The sequence below is a fragment of the Myodes glareolus genome, chromosome 1 (assembly GCF_982192425.1).
Source record: "Myodes glareolus chromosome 1, mMyoGla1.1, whole genome shotgun sequence".
In the NCBI taxonomy this organism is placed as follows: domain Eukaryota; kingdom Metazoa; phylum Chordata; class Mammalia; order Rodentia; family Cricetidae; genus Myodes; species Myodes glareolus.
In genome coordinates this window covers 62,703,280-62,726,880 of record NC_142026.1, presented here as the reverse complement: position 1 = coordinate 62,726,880, position 23,601 = coordinate 62,703,280, and the positions used below count along the sequence as shown (strand labels likewise).

Here is a 23,601-nt window from a genome sequence, read left to right as displayed (position 1 = left end):
GTGTACCCACAAAAAGAATACTATCCAGCAAGGAAAGGGAATGATAGGATGAGGGATGAAGCTGAGTGGGGGAACATTTGCTTAATATGTGAAACTCTGGGTTCAATCACTAGTTACCCCACAAAGACATATATACAAGATGGGTGAATTAAAGAATTACACCAAGTGAAAAACCTTAGATTCAACAGGCTACAAACCATAGGATCCCATTTATGACATTTTGGAAAAAGTAAACTGTAAGGAATAAAACAGATCAATGGTTGATGTGGGATTCCCCTCTGGATGCTGTGAATATGATTTATTACCATTGGTTAATAAAGAAGTGGTTTTAGCCTATGGCAGTGCAGAATAGAGTTAGGCAGGAAAACTAAACTGAATAAAAGGAGAAAGAAGGCAGAGTCAGAGAAACATCATGTAGCTGCAGAAGGAGAAAGATGCTGGAACCTTCCCAGTAGGCCACAGCCTCATGGTGATACACAGATGAACAGAAATGGGTTAACTTAAGATGTAAGACCTATATAGGAATACACCTAAGCTATTGGCCAAATAGTGTTGCAATTATAATATAGTTTCTGTGTGATTATTTGGGTCTGGGCAGCCGGGAAATGAACGCGCAGTCTCCACTTACAATGGGTGCTACAGTAACAATGGGAACCACAAGAAGAGAAGTTCAGGGCAGGGGGTTACTGGAGCTGTTAGCTATCTTGATTGTGCTAGTTACGTGACAAGATTTTTCAAAACTCAGAATGATATACAAAAGTCAATTTTGCGTAAATATATCCATTTAAAGTTATTTTAAATGCTAGTTTTCATAATTTGTTTAAAAGAAACTTTTTGTGATTGGGTGTGGTGGTACACTCCTTTAGTCTCAGCATTTGGGAGGCATACAAATTTTTTTTAATTTCAGACCAGCCAGAGATACAATGAGATCTAGCCTTCCCCCCAATTTATTTTTGGGGTGGTGTGTGTGTGTGTGTGTGTGTGTGTGTGTGTGTGTGTGTCATGGTGCACATATGGAGGTCAGAGGCCAACTTTGAGGTGGGGGTCAGTTCTCTCCACCATGTGAGTCCTGGGGCTGAACTCAGGTCATCACATTTAGCACCAAGTACCTTCATCCACTGAGACAATGTCACTGGTCCTGCTTGAGGTTTTGTTTGTTTGTTTTGTTTTTTGTGACAGGGTTTCTCTGTGTATCTGCCCTGGCTTTCCTGGAACTCACTCGGTAGACTAGGCTGGCCTTGAGCTCACAGAGATCCACTTGCCTCTGCCTCCCAAGTTTTGGAATAAAGCCACCATACCCAGTTTCCTGTTTGATTTTTTTTTTAAAGACAAGGCCCAGACTGGCCTCACATTCACTATATAATTAAAGCTGGTGCTGAGATTGCAGGTGTACACCACCATATTTGGCCCTACCTCCCCAGTACTGAGATTGCAGGTGTGCACCACCATATTTGGCCCTACCTCCCCAGTACTGAGATTGCAGGTGTACACCACCATATTTGGCCCTACCTCCCCAGTACTGAGATTGCAGGTGTACACCACCATATTTGACCCTACCTCCCGAGTGCTGAGATTGCAGGTGTGCTAATGTCGTTTTGCTTCTTCTATTGTAAATTAGGAGGTCACCTGGGGAAGAGGTGTTTTCAGTCTATGTAACAAAATAGCCATGGACAGGATATAACCTAAGTCATTCCCCCACTACCTAGAAAACAATGCTAAGGAAGTTTGTACTGCCTGCCCTCCTTCAGTTTACCTTGATATAAAAGTTGTTTGGAAAAACAAACACAGGTGATTTCAGGATTTGAATGATCCTGAAACTCCCTACTAATACTTTCATGTGAAGTGTACCTCATTTATTCCCACACCTGACAGTGTGCACCACCATATTTGGCCCTACCTACCCAGTGCTGAGATTGCAGATGTGCACCACCATATTTGACTAGGACACAGTTTACCTCACTAAGAACGTTTATTCCCAAGAACAGATGGAAACTTCTGCTACAGTGGTTTTTTTTTTCATCTATTGAGATAAGATTCAATAGTCCACATTTAATCTACTAGAAGCTCAAGAACAAACCCACACAAAGTACAATGTGGGAGCCGCACTTGTTGTCACTGAGGGTAGGGCTGACGGGAAATGGACATAAAGCTGCTTAGCAGGAGTGTTCAGACACTGGTGCTGGAGAGAATTACATGTGAATCCACTTGTCCAAACTCAGGAAGGCAGAAATGTGACTTGTGCATATTGGCACTGTTAGCATACAGAAGCGCTGTCCACGCCGCCGCGTCTGCACACAGGAGCTTCAGTATGACCGATATTCCTTGTAGATTTGGGGAAAGGAGCATAGACATCTAATTCATATGCTCTGCAAGCCTTCTGGAACACTTCTGAGAATGTCTTTATAGAAACTCTGGGAAAGAATTTAATAAAACCTTTCAAACGATTGTTCCTCTCACGGCTTATTGTTAGTATTTTTGGTATGTTGAGATGGGGGTCTCACGCCATAACTCAGGTTGATCCTATAGAAAACCTCTCCCCTCAGCCTCCTGAGAGCTAGAATTACAACTGTGAGCCATTTTGTCTGGCTTTCTTAACATTTATTGAAAGGCACTGAAAAGGCAGAGAAAATTTGACTGTGAATGATGTCTCCCTTCTATTGAAGTGTAAATCCTACTGAACAGGTTTGTGCTTCTAGTTAATCCCAGGTCAGGTTTGTCTTTTCCGGGCATCTCATCTGATCCGTATCTGATTAGGGTCAAGATTCTGAATGAAACAATCAAAGGTCCACATTAGTTCCCACTTATATCTGGTCTCCCAAACGCCATGAGAATCTATGATAACTCTAGCTAATATACACTCCCAATTATGAGATGATTTCTCTGTGCTCTTTGACAGTTTGGATTAGACAGCTCAGCATCCTCTTGACATATTAAAATGTAAGTTTGTAGAGTTTATTTCCCATATGAATCCTCCGCTGAAAAAAGACCCTTGCCATATTCAGCATCAGCATGGACTCGCTGGTGAATCACAAGGCTGGAGCTCCAGCTGAAACCTTTCCCACACGCCTCGCACTTGTACGGTTTCTCTCCAGTGTGAACCCTCTGGTGGGCTTGAAGATATGAGCTCCAGCTGAAGCCTTTCCCACACACCTCGCACTTGTACGGTTTCTCTCCGGTGTGAACCCTCTGGTGGGCTTGGAGGTAGGACCTCTGCCGGAAGCGTTTGCCACACACGTCGCATTGGTAGGGTTTTTCTCCTGTATGGACTCCGCGATGGGCTAGAAAATTGGAGGCCCGACAGAAGTCTTTCCCGCACTCCTCGCACTGATAGGGTCTTTCTCCGGTGTGGGACCTCTGGTGGGCTTGGAGCTGTGAACCCACACTGAAGCCCTTCCCACACTCTGCACACTGGTACGGTTTCTCTCCCGTATGGACCCGCTGATGCACCTGAAGACTCGAGAACTGACTGAAGGCTTTGCCACATGTCTCGCATTTGTAGGGTTTCTCTCCGGTATGGATTCTACAGTGAACGTTCAGATCTGAACTCCGACGGAAGCTCTTCCCACACGTATTACATCTGTAGGGTTTCTCACCAGTGTGGCCTCTCTGGTGGGCCAGAAGGTTTGAGGCCTGGCTGAAGCCTTTCCCACATTCCTCACATTTATAGGGTTTTTCGCCCGTGTGGACTCTAATATGAACGTTAAAGTCAGAACTTCGACTGAAGCCCTTCCCACAAGCACCACATTGATAGGGCTTCTCTCCGGTGTGGCCTCGCTGATGGTCCAGAAGATTAGAGGTCCGACAGAAACCTTTCCCACATGCCTCGCATTTGTACGGCTTCTCTCCAGTGTGGCTTTTCTGATGAGCATGGAGGTGCGAGCCTACACTGAAGCCTCTCTCACACTTCTCACACTTATAGGGCTTTTCTCCTGTGTGCATTCTACAGTGGATGTTAAGGTGTGAGCTGTAGCTAAAGCCCTTGCCACAGGCATCACATCTGTACGGTTTCTCTCCGGTGTGGATTCGATGATGGGCACGCAGCCGTGAAAACCAGCTGAAGCCCTTCCCACATTCCTTACGCTGAAATGATTCCTTTCCAGTACGGACTCGCTGATCCACTTGAAGATACGTGCTCTGACTGAAGCCTGCCCCACCCGCCTCACATTTGTGGGGGCCCTCTCCTGTGTGGACTAACAGAGGGGTCTCACCACGTGAGTTTTTCCCAAGAGGTGCACACTCCTCATATTCGTTTGAGTTTTCTCCAGTGGGGACGCTCTGGTGGTAATGAAGAGGTAGTCTTTGACCGAGATTTCTAAACAGTGTGTCAGACTGGTGTGATCTGTGTCTCTTGTGCACTCTCTGGTGAAACTGAAGACTTGAGACCAGATGGAAGGTGTCACAGTTCTCGCACTTGTAAGGCTTCTCTCCTGGAAGAGCGTGAAGATGGTGGCTGCAACCGGAAATTTTCACACGTGTCTCTTCTTCACGGCGTTCTCCAGGGTGATCTTGAAGAAATGAATTCTGACCAGACTGTTTACTGAAGCCGGCTTCTTCACACTGGACACCATCCTGTTTCCCCAATGGAGAACCAGTTTCTCCAGGCTCTCGACCCTGAGTTAACTCCTTTGTAACTTGGTGCCAGATTCGTGAGCAGAAAAACTCCTCGTGCGGCAGGTACCTCCATCCTACCTCCTGAAGCAACTCCATCTCATTTAGATTCCTGGCTCCTAAAAGCATAAAAAGAGTTCAGAGAGAGAGGTAGGGCGTGTGAATGCTCTGTTGGCTAGAGTCCGAGTTATATAGTTAAGACCTCCGCCTAAGACTTCCCTGGACCAGAGGATGGTCCCCTTCCCTCTAACATCCTGTGTCTGTCCTCTCACCTCCACGCCCTAGAAGCCAAGGCTCCCATACTTATTAATGAGACCCATTTAGAGCCCTACAGAGCATCACAGTGACACTGCTCACCACACACATAAATAAATAAATAAGTTCTTTAAATGTAAGGTAGAAAGTGACCAAGGAAAACAGCACTGATCTGTGGCCTCCCGGTATGTGTGTGTGTGCATGCACATGCAAACACATGTGTACACATCCACGAGTAGCCATCCAAATGTAGAGGAAGAACATGATGTTAGTAAGTCTGAGGGAGACAGGGCAAGTGGAGATGGATGCTGAGAGCAGGATGGACTCACAAGAGCAGTACAAAGCCCTGGCTGACACCAGCCCCAAAGCTGTGCACATGCTAAGAAGCAGGGTGGATAAGTCACTCTGTTCTCACCTGTAGACTCACTGCTGCAGCTAGTCATCATCAACATCCAAAGCACGTCTTCTCTCTTGAGCTGGGGAAAAGCATCTGGAGTTATGAGCTGATGCCCTGTGGTGGGGGGAATAGATAGATAGATAGATAGATAGATAGATAGACAGATAGATAGATAGATAGATAGATGATAGATAGATAGATAGATAGATAGATAGATAGATAGATAGATAGATGATAGATTTTTTTTTGAGACAGGGTTTCTCTGCAGCTTTGGAAACTGTCCTGAAACTAGCTCTTGTAGGCCAGGCTAGCCTCAGACTCACAGAGATCTGCCTGCCTCTGCCTCCTGAGTGCTGAGATTAAAGGCATGTGCCACCACCACCCAGCTTTGAAGAATATATTTTAAATCAACACAGTGGAAGGCCCCAAGTCCTAAAGATATGCATTCCATGGCATTTGCTTCGGGACATAAAATCTCTTCTTTCCCAAACTAATAACAGAAGTCAGTGGAAGACAAACATTGTTTGGGAAGCCCCAAAACATACAGACAGACTTTAGTACAAATCAGTTGGCACATGCCTATGTTCATTATCTTCCCTCCCTTGTCTCCCAAACAGCTCTTGGCCAGGTCCTAGATAGACAGTCAGGGTATTTTCTTTTGTGTTTTATTACATTTATATTTAGTGTGTGGTTGTGCACACCACTGGTGGTCAGAGACAACAGGTGGGATTTGGTTCTCTCCCTCCACCATGTAGGTCCCAGAGACTGAACTGGGATCATCAGCCTTAGTACCAGGTGCCATTACCTGATGGCCGTGTTTTAGCTTTAATCCTATTTCATTTAATTTTTTAAATATTTAGTTTGACTTTTATTGACATACGTCTCTCTCTCTCTCTCTCTCTTTCTCTCTCTCTCTCTCTCTTTCTCTCTCTCTCTCTCTCTCTCTCTCTCTCTCTCTCTCTCTCTCTGTGTGTGTGTGTGTGTGTATGACTGCAGGTGTCCATGGAGACCAGGAGAGGGCAGCAGATCCCCTGTAGCTGGAATTAAGGTATTTGGGAGTCACCTGATGTGGGTGCTGGGAACCAAACTCTGGTCCTCTACAAGCACAGAAAGCATTAACTGATGAGCTCTCTCTCCAGTGCTTCAACTCCCTTTAGTGAAAATAATGTTGGTAGAAATGACTCAGAGTGTGCCACCACCCACTAATTGAGATTGTGATTTGAGAAAGATGAAAACATACTACCATGCTTTCAATTGTTATTTATAAAACTTGGGAGATTCCAGTTCTATGTCACATGATGACTAGAAACTATTTCAGGAGCTCCGATCCCATCTAAGGCCATACTGCATGAACCTGATCTTCAGCGCCAGTGTCTGCCCTCACCCAGTGACACCACATTCCTGAAAGTCTCCAGCATCACGTCGCAGTACAGCTTCCTCTGGGCAGTGTCCAGCATCCCCAGCTCCTCCTCGCTGAAGACCACAGCCACGTCCTTGAACGTCACCATCTCCTGTGACACCAAACACTCAACTTCAACCTCGGTCTTCTGCAAGAAGGACAGCTCTGAGAAATGCGGGGAAGATGAGCAGGGAGCAACCCTGAGCTAAGTGCTCAGAGTCCATGTTTCCATGCTATTCGCCCACCCTTTATTACTGTTCCTTTTTGAATTTTGAGACAGGGTCTTGCTTTGTAGCCTTGGATGATCAGGAACTTGCTTTGAAGACCAAGCTGGCCCTGATCATGTGTTGATCTTCCCACATCTGCTCCTGCCTCCCAAGTGCTGGGATTACAGGTGTGAACCACCATGCCTGATAAATTCATCTGTTTAATCACATAATTTTTAAACGTTTTTTTTTGATGCTGGGAAATGAAAGATTGAACCCAGAGCCTCATGCATATGAGGCAACAGTTCTACCATTGAGCTATATCCCCAGCCCTGTTCTTCTTGCACAGTTGTATTAAGTAGAGCATCCCGACTGGAACACTGCTGGCACTATATGCCAGGCACTTTGCAGCTGTGGGGGCTGTCTAGTACACTGTGGGATGCTCACCATCATCTCCAGCTTATATAATAAACACCACTGGATCCCCCAAAGCAGGGTGACAGAACTGTTTCCACTTGTTGTCTGGAGGTGAGTTCCATGTGCTTTAAGTCTCACCATGGCCAACGGGGCTACTTTAACTTTCCATCTGGAAACCCAGAACATTCAGGGTCCCCAGATGAACCACAGTCATCCCAGGTGAGAGTCCACTTAAGAGTGAACCAGGAAGAGGTATCTTTGTCTCAGCATCTTGCACCCCCCCAGGATAAGGTCTTGCACCCTCAGTCACAGGAGTCCTTTGGAGTCTGCTGGATGTTGACTTCCTAGGCAGACCTCAGCCATTGTCTGAGCTTCAACCCTCCCAACTCTTTGGAATGCACTAAACCCAGTGCTTCCCCACAGGGTGGCTCTGAGGAACCTAGCAAGTTGCCTTGTGTGACCAGACTTTTCAATCTGAACACATTATTCCACCAATACAACACATTCACGTAGTAATGGAAACATGGAAATCAGTTAGTAAACACAGCCAGGGTATGACTCAGCTATGAGAAAGAAATCCTAGCTTATGTGAAAATGACCATCTTCTATGATTAATTAGAACACATTGAACAATATATGCTCCATGCAGAGCAACTAAAGTATCCTATGTCAAAAGCATGTTTTAGGGGCTGTAAAGATGGCTCAGTAGCTAAGAGCACTGGCTGCTCTTCCAGAAGACCCAGGTTCAATTCCCAGCACCTACAGCTGACTGTAACTCCAGTTCCAGGAGATCCGATGCCCACTGTCTTTTGGCCTTTGTGAGCATCAGGCACACACATGGAGCACAGACTTATATGCAGGCAGGACACTCATACAAATAAAATATTGTAATGCATTTTAATTTAGTATTCCTAAATAACAGGAACAGTAAGGAAACTTCCTTGAATTTCTTCTGGAGGAGAATATTCATTTATATAAATATTACTAGAATATTCCTTAACACATTAAAACTGCTAAACTATTTAAATATCCGTGGGTAGAGAAAAAACATCTGTTGCAAGTACCTCTTCCATGACAGATCATGTAGATTTATGGGAGCATGATGTCATTGAAAACATGGAGTAAAAGTCAGAAATCTCAGCACTGAGGGGCAAGCAGCAGGATTGAGACTTTGAGGCCAGACTTAGCTACACAGTAAGACTCGGCCTCTTAAATAAAAAAAAGAAAAGAAAAGAAAAGAAAAACAGAGTTTGAAATACAGCTCAGTGATAGAAGCCCCACCTAGAATCCCCCAGTGAGGGGCTGGGGGTGTGGCTCAGTGGTGGAACACCTCCCTAGCACAAGGAAGGCCTTGGATTTGATATTCAGTACTGAATAAGAATTTAAGATTATAAGATTTGATATTCAGTACTGAAAAAGAATTAAGGTGCATAATATTGCTTAAAAAGATATAATTTAAAAGTCTTATCTATACTATTATTACAAATAAAGCATGTGTCATGGAAAAAAGAAGAAAGAAAATTTGTTGGGGAATATTATTTTAAGGTGTGTGGGTTTTGTTAATGTCGCATTTCTTTAACTCTGTGAAGCAGTGCTTCTTTGCCTGCCTAAAACACCTGATGGTCTTTTAAAGAGCTGAATGACCAATAGTCAGGCAGGAGCAAGGATAGGTGGGGCTGGCAGGCCAGAGAGAACAAACAGAAACGAAGAAGAGAACAAAGGGAGGAAGATGTCAGGGGCCAGCCACCCATCCAGACGTGGAGTAGGAGTGAAGTCAGAAAAGCAAAAAGCCCAGAGGCAAAGGGTAGATGGGATAATTTAAGATAAGGAAAGCTGGCTAGAAACAAGCCAAGCTAAAGCCAGGCATTTGTAAGTCAGAATAAGCCGTGTGATTTACTTGGGAGCTGGGTGGTGCCCCCCCCCCCAAAAGTCAAAAGAGTAAAACATCCCAATAACAGAAATTGGGTGTTTTACAAACAAAACAACAGTAAATGTGGATTTATTTAGCATTTCCCACTTTTCCATACTGGGCTCATTTATCCAACTTCAAGGTGAATATTAGATATTATTAGATATATATGTGTGTGTGTGTGTGTGTGTGTGTGTGTGTGTGTGTGTGTGTGTTTTGCTTGCCTATATGGTCTGTACCACATGCATACTTGGTGTCCATGGCGGGCAGAAGAGAATGTCAGGTCCCCTGGAACCACAGCTATGGAGAATTGGCAGTCACCGCATGGCTGCTGGGAATCAAACTTGGTCTTTTACAATAACATTCTTAACTGCTGAACCATCTCTCAGTCCCTTGAAGTAATTTTTAGAAATAAAAAGAAATTAATATATGTTAAAATAAAAGGTTAATAAGCATTTAGCAACAGGTTCTTGTTTCAAAAACAAGTTATTTTATGTCTATGAGTGTTTTGCCTACATGCACGTCTATGCACTACATGCAGAGGCCAGAAGAGGGCAGCAGATCCCCAGAACCTGGAGTTACAGATGTTTGGAGTGCTAGGCATGAAACCTGGATCCTCTGCAGGAGCAGCCAGCACTGCAGAGCCACCTCTCAGCTCTGCCCAACAAATTCTCAAACACCTACTCCCCAGAAAAAAGCAAGATGTCGGAATCCTTGAGAAATTAGACTACACTTTTTGTTGTTGTTTTGTTTTGATTTTTGTATTTTGGAGACAGGGTTTCTCTGTGTAACAGTTCTGACTGTCCTGGTAGACCAGGCTGGTGAGCACCACTACCAGTTAGACAACACTTTGAAACTTAGAAAAAGCCCAATTTGGCCAGGTGTGGTGGCACATGCCTTTAATCCCAGAACTCGGGAGGCAGAGGCAGGCAAATGCCTCTTTGTTCAAAGTCAGTTTGGTCTATGCAATAAGTTCCAGGCCATTCAGGGCTACCTAGTGGTAACCAGTCTCAAAACAAAAACAAAAACAAAAACAAAAACAAACGAAAAAGCTCAACTCACCTTGACCTTGGTTATCCTGTTGTCTTCCTGGGGCACAGCTGAGTCTGGGGAAGACGTAATCAGGGAGGGAAGACAGCCATGAGACTCTGGTCAGCCATGTTTCCAGCCCATGTGGCTGAATTACGTGACCAGCACCAGCCACGGTGTCCACTTCTCAGTGTGGTGTGATGACAAGAATGAGCTGGATTTCAGTCACAGCTCACACTGTCCACTCAGGACCCTGTAAAGGAGACCAATGCCAGCCACACACAACACATCTCCTACGGGTCTCAGGACTGCGGTCTCAGGTTCTAGGGCCAGCAGAGACAGCAGAAAGTGCTGTTTACACTCAGAGGCATTGACCCAAGGAGTGGAGTTGGGTTGAAAAGTATGTGACTCAAATAAAGGGCGCAGGCAGATGGGGGAGGGGAGGGGGCTCACGCCCGTTTGCGGTGTTGGCTGTTTGGCTCAGGTTCCCCATCCCCCTTGGGACCTAGGAAGCAGCAACGGCAGAGAGCTGGACCCCCAGCAGGAACAGCCGGTGACCTGGCCTGAGTTCCTCTTCTCTCTGGTAATCATTATGCATAGACTTTGCTGTTAACATAAGGTAATACAATCCCCAGATTTCCTTTTTTACTTGAGTACAACGAGTTCCTCGGTGCATCAATTCTGTCTTTGTCTATCCTGTGTATGACAGGGTTTCAGTATTTAGCCTAGGCTGGTCTATAATATGTATGTAGCCCAGGTTGGCTTTGAACTTTTGGTCCTCCCTACCTGGGCCTCCAAGTCTTTCATCCATAAAACGAAGATCGTGAACAATGAAGAGAATTAATGTGACAGGGTTGTTCTAAAAATTACATTATGAGCCAGGCAGTGGTGGCTCACACCTTTAATCCCAAGTCTCGGGGGTCAGAGACAAGGTGGATCTCTGTGAATTCGAGGTCAGCCTAGTCTACATAGTGAGTTCCAGGACAGCCAGGGAAACCCTGTCTCAGGGGGGAAATGTTTTAAAAAAACATGTACACACAACGATGGTTTTAAAATATATAACAAGGAATATATTGCTCTGGATTGAAGAGATGGCTCAGCAGTTAAGAGCACTAACTGCTCTTAGGTTCTATTCCCAGCACCCATATTCTTAGCTCACAACCCCCTGAAATTCCTGTGCTGGGGGATTTGATGCTCTCTGGTGGCCTCCTTGGGCACTGCTCACACATTGTGCACATATATACGTGCAGGCAAAATCCTCCTGCCCATAAAATAAAGTAATAATAATAAAAGGACTCACAAAAGGGCCCAGAGCAGCAAAGATGGACACGCTGTTCCTCACACACACCTGGGAAGAAACTAGTGTTTAGCCGGTTGTGTGATGTTGGTCCCAACACCTAAACCAGTGTGCGCATACTCACCCAGCTCTTAAAAGGGCAGAAGCAGAATGTCATTCCCAGCATTACTGTGGAGACCAATGGACATATGTGCGTAGCACCCTTTAGGTATTTTAGGGAGTTCTCAAAAAATAAAGACAAGTGTTGTACCCTTGGACAAATGAGGCTGGAGGCTGGTGCGCCCTGAACCGGCTCTCACACTGCGACTAGCATTCCAAACCTTGTCTTTTCTTTTGCTTTTTTCTTCTTAGTTTTCTAAGATGGGGTTTCTCTGTGTAACAGCTCTGGCTGTCCTGGAACTCGCTCTATAGACCAGGCTGGCCTTGAACTTAGAGATCTACCTGCTTCTGCCTCCCGAGTGCTGCAGTAAAGGCATTGCACCACCACAACCTGGCTCCAAGCCTTGTCTCGCTGATGCTTTAGAAGTCAAATATAGACAAATGGAAGTCATGGTGCCACACACAGAGGACTAACTCAGATCCAGGGGTAAGGAAGGGTGGTTTAGAAGGAGAAAGAACATGGAAGGAGTAGTAGGAATGGCTCAGCGAAAGGACACTCACTGCTGGGGTGGTCTGAATCACAAGGTCTATAAGTCTTGGGTATCAGGAGGTGTAACTTGCTGGAGGAAGTGTGTCACTGGGGGAGGGTCTTGAGGTTTCAAAAGCCATGAGCCATCCCCACTTAGCTCTCTGCTTCCTGTGTGTGGTCTCCCAGCCCCTGCTCTAGCACCATCCCCACCTGCCAGGACTTGTCCAGAATCATAACTGTATGTCAATTTTTTAATATTTTAATGTCGATGGATTAAATAAGTAAATAAGCCAAGTAAAGGAATTCAGGCCAGCTCAAGCGTGACAAGCATGGCTCTGGCAGGCCTTGTCCTTCTCCCCATTCCCTCTGCCTTATTAAAAACCGTTAGATTACATGGCTAAAGCTAGCCCCCAAGGTCCATTCCCTTATTTGGCCCTTCCTCCTCCTGAGGCTGAGTGCCAAGGTCCAGCTATCAAAATATTGAAGTCCAGCAATCAAAAGCCCCCTTTGGCTCACCTAATTAACATGCCCAGCTAAAATTAAACACCTCATCCTAACACTGGGTTTCCCCTTTTATCTTTAGTCTCCTCTCTATCCGGAGGCAGTCCTTTGTCTCCCACTTGGGGACAAATACCCCTTCCCCCTCTCTCTTGCCCCCTTCCTCTTCTCCCCTATCTCTGTCACCTCCACATCCTAGCCCATCCTAACACAGACCTCCCCTTTTCCTTCTCTTAAAAATAAAGAAATGCAAACAAGAGTCACACTTTAGTGGCCGGTATACCTGCAGAAGAGCAAAGAAAGGCAAGCACCTTTTTTCTAATTGCACTGTATTTTGTTTGAGTCAGGGTCTCACTACATAGGGTAGCCTATACTAGGGGAGTTTGAGGCCATCTTGGCCTACACAAGACTCAGTGCCACACACGAGGATTGCTGAACTGTCCACTCTGTGGTGTTTTTGAATGGCAGTCCTAACGAATAGAAAAGTTCCTCTCTTGGTCTTCATATACAGACACAGTAAATTTGAAGTCCTACTGAGTAAACATCCCAAAAAGGAGGCTCCTTGAAGCTCACTGACTTGCTAATCTTATGGGATGGAGGAGCACCAGGTTCAGAGAGAGAGAGAGAGAGAGAGAGAGAGAGAGCGCTATCACCACACACACCCATCACCACACACACCTATCACCCCTACACATACATACACACAGACATGCACACATGAGCACACACAGGCACACACACGCATGTGCACACACACATGCACACTATTCAAGGGCAAAACAAAACACATTGGGAGAGGAAGGAAAGTAGGAAGACTTTCAAAAACAAGACAGTAAGAGAGTGACTGTCACATAGGAGTTCATTTTACTCTATCTGAGAGTATCTGGCAATTTCCATAGTGAAAGAAAACACTGTGAATACTCTGACAACCATTTCCCAGACTCACCTGTGAACACCACGCTCTTCCTTTTCGAAACAGGTCTGGGGCTACGGAGTAGGCTTATCAGGGAAGAACATTGCTGCTCTTGCTGAGGAGCCAGCACCCACTTGGCGGCTCACACTCATCTCTAACTCCAGTTTCAGGGGATCCCATGCCTTCATCTGAACACTCCAGGTACCAAGCAAGTACACAGTACAAGACTTACATGCAAGTAAAACACTCCCTCACATAAAGCTAAAAATGGAAAAACAAAACAGGTCACAGAGGGACTAGAGAAATGGCTCAGCAGTTAAGAGCACATATCGCTCTTGCAGAGGGTGTGAGTTTGGTTTGCAGCACCCACCCTGGGTGGCTCACAACCACCAATAACTCCAGCTGCAGAAGGTCCAACACCTGTGGACTCATGGACACTTGCTGCCCACTGACAGGCATGTGTTTGGATGTGTACGTATGTTCAGGAGTGGGTGTGGGCATATGCACATACTCATAATTTTAAAAAGTAAAAATATATCTTTGACAATTAAAAATTCCTTAAGCAGTCAGGCAAAAGGGTCGGAAGAAGCAAAGTATGGTGGCACACACCATAATTTCAGTTCTGAGGTGGGGGGATTGCAGGAGAGTCTAGTGGGTTCTAGTGCATCCAGGCTACAGACCGAGATCCTACCTCAAATAAATAAATAAATAAAAACTGTCATAACATCTCTGACACAAAGGACTGCATTCACAATCAGGGTGACAAATTTCCGTGGTCACGAGAACACTGCATGTACCAAAAACTATACAAACATACAAGATGTGTGTTTGTATAGTTACCAAACCAGATACCACATACAACACACATATGTAAATATATGTCCCTATATATATACATATACATGCATTTTTGTACTCTATAATTGATTCTAAAACCAAATGTATTACAGATGCTCTTTGCATTCCTTTTTGCACAAGGGGAAACTAAGGCACAGAAAGATTCAGGGTGTGAGAAAGGTGAGGGAAAGTGAACTTGTCATCACCAACTCGAGGAGTTTCTGCAAACGCTGCCAAGTCCAGGTCTTCCTTGGGGCCAAACCCCCAGAATTGCTAAACTTTCCCCCAAATCAGAAGGCAGCGGTTGCTGCCGTCCCGCAACATCAGCAACAATGTCTCATTTCGGTGACCCGGAAGAGATCCTCGCCCATCCCGTTACCAGACCGTGGAAGTCAAAAGAGATCAGGAGGTACTCAACTCCACCACGACCCTCTCACCTTCCTCGAAGGAACGCATTCACAGAATCTCCAACCTCTGCAGGCAAAATTCCCCGGTAACGCCAAGCTCCAAAACTACAACTCCCAGGATTCCTAGGGGCAGGAGCCCGGGGCCGAGTTTGCGCCGTCACCCCATATGCAGGTGGCGTTTCCTAGAGTCCTCAGATTCATTGGCTTTACTCTCTAGCCCTCAGGCAACCGAAATCTCACCAAACATGCGGATTATACTTTAGTTTATCCCATAAACGATTTCCAAAGTCAAGCTTTCCCTTAGAAGTGCTCGGACCATAGAAAGCGTCTGGACTACATGTCCCAGAATTCTCTGAAAAGCTCTTTTCCCACCAGCTTACAATTTTCCATTCAATAAACAGGTGGACTCTGGGCATGGCGGGCACTCCCGGCATTTCAGTGCTTCGAAAGATGAGGCTAGAGTCCTGCGTGGGTTACTGTCTTAGTTCCTGTTCTATTGCTGTGAAGAGACACCATGACCATGGTAACCACTATAAAAGAAAGCATTTAAATAGAGGCTTGCTTGTTGTTTAGAAGGTCAGTCAATGCTCCTCATGTCAGAAAGCAGACAGGCATGGTCCTGGAGCAGTAGCTGAGATCTTTACACCTGACCCACAGGCAACAGGCAGAGAGAAAAACAGGGCCCTCCATGGGCTTTTGAAACTTCGAAACCCACCCTCAGTGACACACTTCCCCCAACAAGGCCACACCTTCCAACCCTTCTGATTCTCAGACAGGTCCACTCCTGTCTTCAAATATATGAACCACTCTCATTCAAACCACCATGGTTACAAAAGGAGAGCATGTCTCAAAAACACAAGAAAAAAAATATCAGGTTGTGCCTGAATCAACTTCTCTTTTTTCTGTTTCACACACTGATCCACACGCTGGGATGGCTGTACTTGGCTGTTTCACGCACTGGGATGGCTATACTTGGTTGTTTCACACACTGATCCACACGCTGGGATGGCTGTACTTGGCTGTTTCACACACTGATCCACACGCTGGGATGGCTGTACTTGGCTGCCAACTTGACTACATCTGGAGTTAATGAAAACCCAAGTGACTGGGTACACCTGGGAAGAATTTTTTATTTTTCTTTTCTTTTTTTTTTTTCTAAAGATTTGGTTTTTGATGTACGTTAGGGTTTTGCCTTCATTTTTGTCTGTGGAAGGATGCTGGATTCCTTGGCATTCTCTTTAACTGGAGTTAAAGACAGCTGTGAGCTTCCATGTGGATGCTGGGAATTGAACCCAGGCCCATTTGGAAGAGCAGTCAGTGCTCTTAACCACTGAGTTGCCTCTCCAGCCCAGGGATTTTTTCTTAATTAAATCATTTGAAGGGAGAAGGCCCACTTCTAACCCAGATCTTTTGAGGTGGGAAGATCCACGTTTAATCTGGGCTGCGCGTTCTGTGAGCCTACATAGAGGACAGGGAGGAGCAAGCTTGCCCGCTGCCTGATTGCTCTCGCTCTCACTACCAAGTCCTTCACTGCATTAGAGCCAACTTCTTCAGGACTCTGGTGTCTACTGAAGACCAGCTAAGACATCCAGCCTTGTGGACTGAGCAACTACTGGGTTCTTGCACCCTCCGTTGGTAGAGAGCTAGCTGGACCACAGCCTGTAAGCCATTCTAATACATCTCCTTTCTATATTCATTAGATACATTCTATAAATTCCATTCCTCTAAAGAACCCTAGTGCACAAGGTGTGGTGGTTTGAATGAAAATGGCCTCCATAGGGTCATAGGGAACGGCACTATTAGGAGGTGTGGCCTTGTTGGAGCGGGTGTGCATTGTTGGAGGAAGTGTGTCACTAGGAGTGAGTTTTGGGGTCTCAAATGTTCAAGCAAGGCCTGGGTGGCTCACTGGCTCTTCCTGCTGCCTGTGGATCCAGATGTAGAACTCTCAACTCCTTCTCCAGCACTATGTCTGCCTGTATGCCACCATGCTTCCTACCACGATGATAACGGACTGGTAAGTCAGCCCTAATTAAATGTTTTCCTTTATAAGAGTTGCCATGGCCATGGTGTCTCTTCCCAGCGATAAAACTCTAAGACACACACGGTTGTTGTGAAATATTATTTTAAGATGTGTTACATTTGTTTATGCTGTGGACTATTTGTTTAATGAGGCAAAGATATGTTGCATTTGTTTAACTTTGTGAAACTGTGTTACTTTGTCTGCCTGAAACACCTGAACAGCCAATAGCAAGACAGGAGAAAGGATAGGTGGGGCTGGCAGGCAGAGAGAATGAATAAGAGGAGAAATCTGGGAAGGGAGGTCAAGAACCGAGGAGTGAGAAAAGAATGTGCCAGCAGCCGCCCAGCCAGACGCAGAATAAGAAAGAAAGAAAAGATATACAGAAAGGTAAAAGCCCAGAGGACAATTTAAGGAAAGCTGGCAAGAAACAGGCCAAGCTAAGACTGGGCATTTATAAGTAAGAATAAGACTCTGGGTGGGTGATTTATGTGGGAGCTGGGTGATAGGTCCCCAAAAGACCAAAAGAGTTAATAGAAAAAAAAAGCACATGACCTATGAAAGAGAAGAAAATGAGCCAATGCGGGCCCAAGAGGGCTCAGCAGATAAGAGGTCTTGCACCTTTGCAGTTTGGCTCCCAGTACCCACATGGTGACATCTCAAAGAATGCCTTTAAGGCCAGCACTAGGAGATCTGCTGCCCTCTTCTGGCCTCTATGGGCACTGCACACACACATAAGTAGAAATACATCTTTTTTTAAAAAAAAAAGAAAGAAAGAAATATGCTTCTTTTTTAAGAAACAAATAATGATAATAATAGATGAGGTATTTGAGCTGGACTGGGTTAAAAAAAACTATACAAGCCTGCACTTACTCATGTCCAAGAAGCAGACTGCTCTGTGACTTGACTGCTCTCAATTCACAGTACCTGGCTCCTCCATGCCCTTCATCACATGCACTATTCTGCACCAAATCGCATGATGTAAAACTTCCTGCCACCTCTAAAAGGTATTTTCCTTTGTCCTGAGGATTTGGTTTAGAAAGACTCCTTGGGGGAGATAGCTTATAGAAATATTCTGAAGAGGCTCCTCTTGCCCCCGCCCCCCCCCCCCGCCCTTCCTCCTATGGTCTAGCTTCACTCCCTCTTTTATTAGGATGGTTTACAGGCTGTGGTCTGGCTGTTCCAACAATGGATGTCTACCTATGGAAAGTCCAAGAATCCAGCAGATATTCAGGATGTTCCAGCCGGTCTTCAGTATACACTGGAATCCCTAAGTCGGCTCTCATGCCAGTGAAGGAATGGACTCCAGAAAGAGCATGGAGCAAGGAGCAAAAGCTTCCTCATTCTGTCCTGGAACTCGCTCTGTAGACCAGACTGGCCTCAAACTTAGAGTGATACCTGCCTCTGCCTCCCTCTCATGGGCTGCCATGAGAAGGGGTGACCCAGATTTAGGGTGGGTCTTCCCACCTCAAGTGATCGGTATATAAAGTGGGTCTTCCAAATTCAAATAATCCAGCTGGCTAAAAATCCCTCCCAGGTGTGCCCTGTGTCTTGGGTTTTTAGTTAATTCCAGGTGTAGCCAGGCCGACAGATGAAACCAGCCATCTTAGGTTTCTACTGTGTTGTTTCTGTCCAGTGTTCTCCCTCCCGTCTCTAGGGCCAGTCATGGCTTTGAGGTCCTCTCATTCTGATAAACCTCATACCTCAAAGTATGTGTCAGCTTATATGTAACAGATATGCAAACGTATTATGTGTTATGCAATGTTAGTATTAGTAATTAAGACTGAACTAAAAGAGCCCTAATTAGCCAGATTTGCAAGGTTGGCAGAGTTATCTGGCAAGCTGCTGCCATGGTATGTACTAAACCTTGTCAATTTGTTATTAATGGACACTTTTATTTTTCCAGAAAGGGTTTCTCTGTGTAGACCTGGCTGTCCTGGAACTCACTCTGTAAACCAGGCTGGCCTCAAATTCACTCACAGATCCACCTGCCTCTGCCTCCCAAGCACTGGGATTAAAGGTGTGCGCCACCATCGCCAGACTAGTCAATGGATTCTGCCATGGGAAAGCAGAAATGCCTCTGTTTCTGGAGTAACATACTTAGGACATGAGAAAGTGTGAAGGACTGCACCACATCACCAGGAAAACCAAGGGTCCCTTTTGTGTCCCTTCATCTTGTTAAGAAAATAATTTAAAAATGGACTCAGAAGGAAGCCTGAGGACAATTTTATTAAAATTTGAGACAAAATTAGGGCAACCACGCTGTGAAACTTGGAAGTTACCTGTAGAAGAGGAAGAGGGAAAGCCACACCTTCCAAAGTTAGGGTACGAGAAAGCTGGCAGACGTTTGGCAGCTTCGTGGACAGTTGTGGTGGTGGAAGGGTGAGGGTGGGTCTTGAAAAAGCCTGAGAAACCACAAGGTGTTTGGAAAAGCATGCCCAGGTTTCATCCAGTATTTGGAATAAAAAGACATAAAGAAGGAAAAAATGAAAGTTTCACTTTTTGAATTAGAGAAGCAGGCAGGCCCCATGTTCTCTGAATGCTGTTGCAAACATCAATACCGAGGGGAGGGGCTTCCAGGAAGGAGAAATGAGTTGTGAAATATTACCTTGACTGTGTAAAGATGTGCTGCATTTGTTTATGCTGCATTTGGTTCACCTTGCCTGCCTAAGGTGCCTGATTGGTCTAATAAAAAGCTGAACAGCCAATTTAGGTAGTAGAGGGATAGGCAGGGCTGGTGGGCAGAGAGAATGAGGAGGAGGAGGAATCTAGGCTGGAGAGAAAGAAAAGGGGGGGAAGCCAGGTGCAGAGGAAGCAGAAAAGCAGGACATCCAGAATGAAAGAAAGGTAAAAATCCCTGAGGCAAAATGTGAATGAAGAGAAACAGGTAAAACTAAGTTATAAGAGCTACTGGAACCGGGCAGTGATGGCGCACACCCTTAATCCCAGCACTCAGGAGGCAGAGGCAAGCGGATCTCTGTGATCAAGTCTTAGTCCACAGCAAGATCACACATTGGCAATTCTGCTAGCTTGACTCTAACTGTATTGTTGAAAAAATGGTTTTCATCTCTCTACATCATAGTTAAGGATCCCTTCCAGGCACAGAAGCAATCCTGTGTCTGCTCTGATCTGAAGGAAAGGTCTGGGAGCCAGAGGTGAGTCTTAGTTGGTAGAGTGCTTGCCCCCCATGCAGAGAGCCCTGAGCTTGGTTCCTAGAGCCACATGCATCCAGCAGAGTAGTGCGTGATTGTACTCCCAGAACTTGGGAAGTTCAAACAGAAGCAAGGTCATCTTAGGCTACACAGTGAGTTTGAGGTTAGCCTGAGATACTTGAAAATTTATCCCGAAAATTTAAATAAGTAAGCAAACAAATGACACATGCAGCAACTAACTGCACCTCAGAGAACTCAATCTCTAGCATGCATATTCATTGCTATCTTCATCATGAATATTCATTAGTATTCACTCTCATGCATATTTGTTATTCTCTTGATTCATGAATATTCATAATTCCCTTTGCTAATGCATATTCATCACAGCAGCAGCCTTTCATTAGTTCTGATTTAGAGCTCCACTAGGTATTTTGGCGGATTTTTAAATTTTAATGTTTTTTCAACTAGAACAACAAAGAGAAAATTATTGCATGAGACTTTTAAAGACTTCTCAGGAAGCCCTTGTGATAACAGGTCTGCAGAGACCAGCAAGCACTCACATGAATTTGAAGATGGGTGGGGATAGGGCTCAGTGGCAGAGCACTTGCCCATGAATGAGGCCTAGGTTCAACTCTCATAACTGCAAAAATTAATGAATAAATACAAAATAGGATACAATTTTTTTGTAACAGAGAAAAACTAGACCCTCTTATTAAATTTGTAGCTCTTTCAAGAATCCTCAAATGAACCCAGCCAGGTATGGTGCCTTTAATCCCAGCACTTGGGAAGCTGAGGCAGGTGGATCTCTGTGAGTTTGAGGCCAACCTGGTCTACATGGAGAGTTCCAGGCCAACCAGTGCTACATAGAGAGACCCTGTCTCGACAACAGAAACAGAACCTGATGAGTATAGCTCTCAGCCCTCCCTTATCAGAGATGGAGACCATCACAGAGATCCACGGCTGGTCGACCTCTCTTATCAGAGACGGAGACCGTCACAGAGATAGATCCACGGCTGGTCCAAATGCAGAGAATTAGTGACCACAGCTGTCCATCCCCCACGAGATACATCTACAACACAACTATGCACCTGAGGTTCTGGGAACATCACAGAAGATTCTAAGATTCTAAGAGCAAGAAGACAAGGATACTTCGAGAGAGTGTCTGAGAGACATGGGCAGCTGCACCCACGAAATCGCAACAGCTTTGTCATCTGAACAAATGAGCACAATGACACCACCAGCTGATATCCTAGTGTGGACTAGGGCAACTCCACAAGACCCCAACCCCAGATGAAGAGCTATAGGCAGCCAAAAACTGCTGACAGAGGGGAAAACAGTTTTCTCCAGGGTTGAGTCACCCTCCCCCCACCCCCACAGGTTACCCGATCCCAAGTGGCCAGCCTTAGACTCATAAACATAGGATCAACACTAAATGGGCTCAGTTGTATTTATATATACATATATAACAATAATAAAGCAGCGGGGAGAACGGACCCACAGAGAGAGCTGACCCAACCTCATGGGAGCTCACGGACTCTAGACTGACAGCTGGGGAGTCTCCATGGAACCCACCTAGATCTAGCCATGTGGGTGACGGTTGGTCTGTTTGGACCCCAGCGGTAGGACCAGGATCTCTCTCTAGGGCGTGAGCTGGCTTCTTAGAGCCCATTTCCTGTGGTGGGACGAGGCTTGGTCCTGCCTCAACTTGATGTGCCAGGCTTTGTTGACTCCCCATGGAAGGCCTTACCCCTTCAGAGGAGTGGATGGGGGGGGGCACTTGGGGGAGAGGGAGTGGGAGAAGTGGAGGGAGGGAGAAACTGTGGTTGATATGTAAAATGAGTAAAAAAAAATAAAGCTTTTTTTTTAAAAAAAAGAATCAGATAACTTTTGCAAGATGATTTTGCAAATTGGGGAACTACGACAAGAATTTGTAGTCAGTGGCATGCACCTGTGGCCACAGCTGCTTGGCAGTACAAGGAGGATTCCTTGAGCCTAGGATTGGGAGACCCATCTGGATAATATCTCTTATTTGAGAGAGTTTCTACGTTGTCAAACTCTGCATCTGCAGAGAAACAATAAGAGGACACAGTTATTTTTGTGCTCGATACTTTTGTTTGTTTGTTTGTTTGTTTTTGTTTTTGAGACAGTGTCTCACTGGGTAGCCCTGGCAGGCCTGAAACTTTCAATGTAGGCCAGGCTGGCCTCAAACTCAGAGATCCGCCTGCTTCTGCCTCCTTGAGTGCTGGATTAAAGGCAAGTGCAACCATGCCCCGTTCTTCTTTTGATCATTTTTATTCTCAGAGATAAAAGCCGCCAGGTCCCACATACCCCGCGTAGCTGCTACAGGAGGTAGAAAGGCTCAGGGGCAGCTTCTCCCATGGTCGTGGTGGTGGTGGTGGTGGTGGTGGTGGTGGTGGTGGTGGTGGTGGTGGTGGTGGTGGTGGTGGGCGGGGCTAGCCCGCAGTTCACTGGCATAAGGCCAAGGCTTCTAGGTTCAGGAAACTGACTTGCATCTTGACCTCCAAGTCGATGCTCTGCCAGGTCTTGACGAAGTCCTCAAAGGTAATGCCCTGATACGGCTGGCCCTCCTCCAGCGGCTGGTCTGACGCCCTGGCCGCCTCGTTCAAGGCGCGGTGTGCAATGGAGTTGGCAACGGAGCGCACCCATGCACGCTCCACCTGCGGGTTTGCCGACAGCAGGTCCTCCACCACCCTGCGGTACTCTTGCAGCGTGATGAGCCCGTCGCCGTCCTCGTCGTACAAGTGGAAAAGGAAGCGCATCTTCTCCCGTCGGGACAGTTCCGCCTCCTCCTTATTGAAGTGGGAGCGCAGCGGCTTAAAGTAGGCGATGATGGTCAGGAAGTCCTCGAAAGTAATCTCCTCAGCCAGGCCGCTGGTCCCCTTGCCCAGGTTCCGATTGTCGAAGAAGGCGCGAACGATCCTGGAGCGGATCGGGTTGAATTCCAGGTCCAGGACGTTGTCGAAGTTCTCGGGCCGAATGGTGGGCTGGTCTCCGCTCAGCAGCCGGAACCTCTGGTGCAGCTGCTTGATCTGGTCCCAGTTGAAGACGCTCTGATTCTGAAACCCCTCCTGCATCTGCGTCCACCAGAAATCGTTCCTGCTCTCGCGCTCCCACTCCTCCTGGGACGAATGTGAGACACCCATGGTGCCCCGTGGGCTCCAAACGATCTGTCTCAGCTGCCCAGAGAAGGGGACCTGGGTCCCTGGAGGCTCTCACCTTTCTGCCATTCTGATTTATTAGGTCATCAAGGCATCCTCTGTTGGGGCAGGCCCGTCACAATCCCCGAGGCCTCTTTCTTTCCCAAATTCAGTAAAATGAAGCTGATTGTAACATATTTATATATTCTACCTGTGGTTTTCCTAGGGCCTCGTTGGGAAAGCACAGAGATGTGTGTCTTTGCCTTACAAAACTAAAGATGCTAGAACAGCCGGTAATTTCCAGAGTTCCGAAGGCAGGGGCGGGAGGATATCCTTGAGTTTGAGGCCAGCCTGGTCTACACAGCAGAGTTCCAAGTCATTCAAGAGCGGAAGGAAGAAAGGGAAGGAGGGACAGAGAGAGGAAAAGGAGGAGGGAAAAAAAGAGCAAACTAGAAATGGAGAGAAAGAGTAAAG

The 23,601-nt window shown here is 46.0% G+C and overlaps 1 protein-coding gene and 1 pseudogene across 3 annotated transcripts; both read right to left on the bottom strand.

Moving 5' to 3' along the window:
* Positions 1 to 1,950: 1,950 nt before the first annotated feature.
* Positions 1,951 to 15,052, bottom strand: LOC125404576 (uncharacterized). Of its 3 annotated transcripts, none has more exons than XM_087908128.1 (5): positions 14,831 to 15,052; positions 10,254 to 10,473; positions 6,645 to 6,807; positions 5,279 to 5,339; positions 1,951 to 4,727 (listed from the first exon to the last, which is right to left on the bottom strand). In XM_087908128.1, exons 3-5 carry the CDS (start codon positions 6,657 to 6,659, stop codon positions 2,953 to 2,955), a joined length of 1,851 nt encoding a protein of 616 aa, XP_087764254.1. In that variant the 5' UTR covers positions 6,660 to 6,807; positions 10,254 to 10,473; positions 14,831 to 15,052; the 3' UTR covers positions 1,951 to 2,952. The 3 variants fall into 3 exon arrangements, with proteins under 3 accessions (XP_087764254.1, XP_087764255.1, XP_087764253.1); XM_087908129.1 differs by having other exon boundaries at positions 6,645 to 6,771; XM_087908127.1 differs by having other exon boundaries at positions 5,279 to 5,374; positions 10,254 to 10,297.
* Positions 15,053 to 22,392: 7,340 nt separating this feature from the next.
* Positions 22,393 to 23,205, bottom strand: LOC125404580 (calcineurin B homologous protein 3 pseudogene; annotated as a pseudogene).
* Between the last annotated feature and the right edge of the window lie 396 nt (positions 23,206 to 23,601).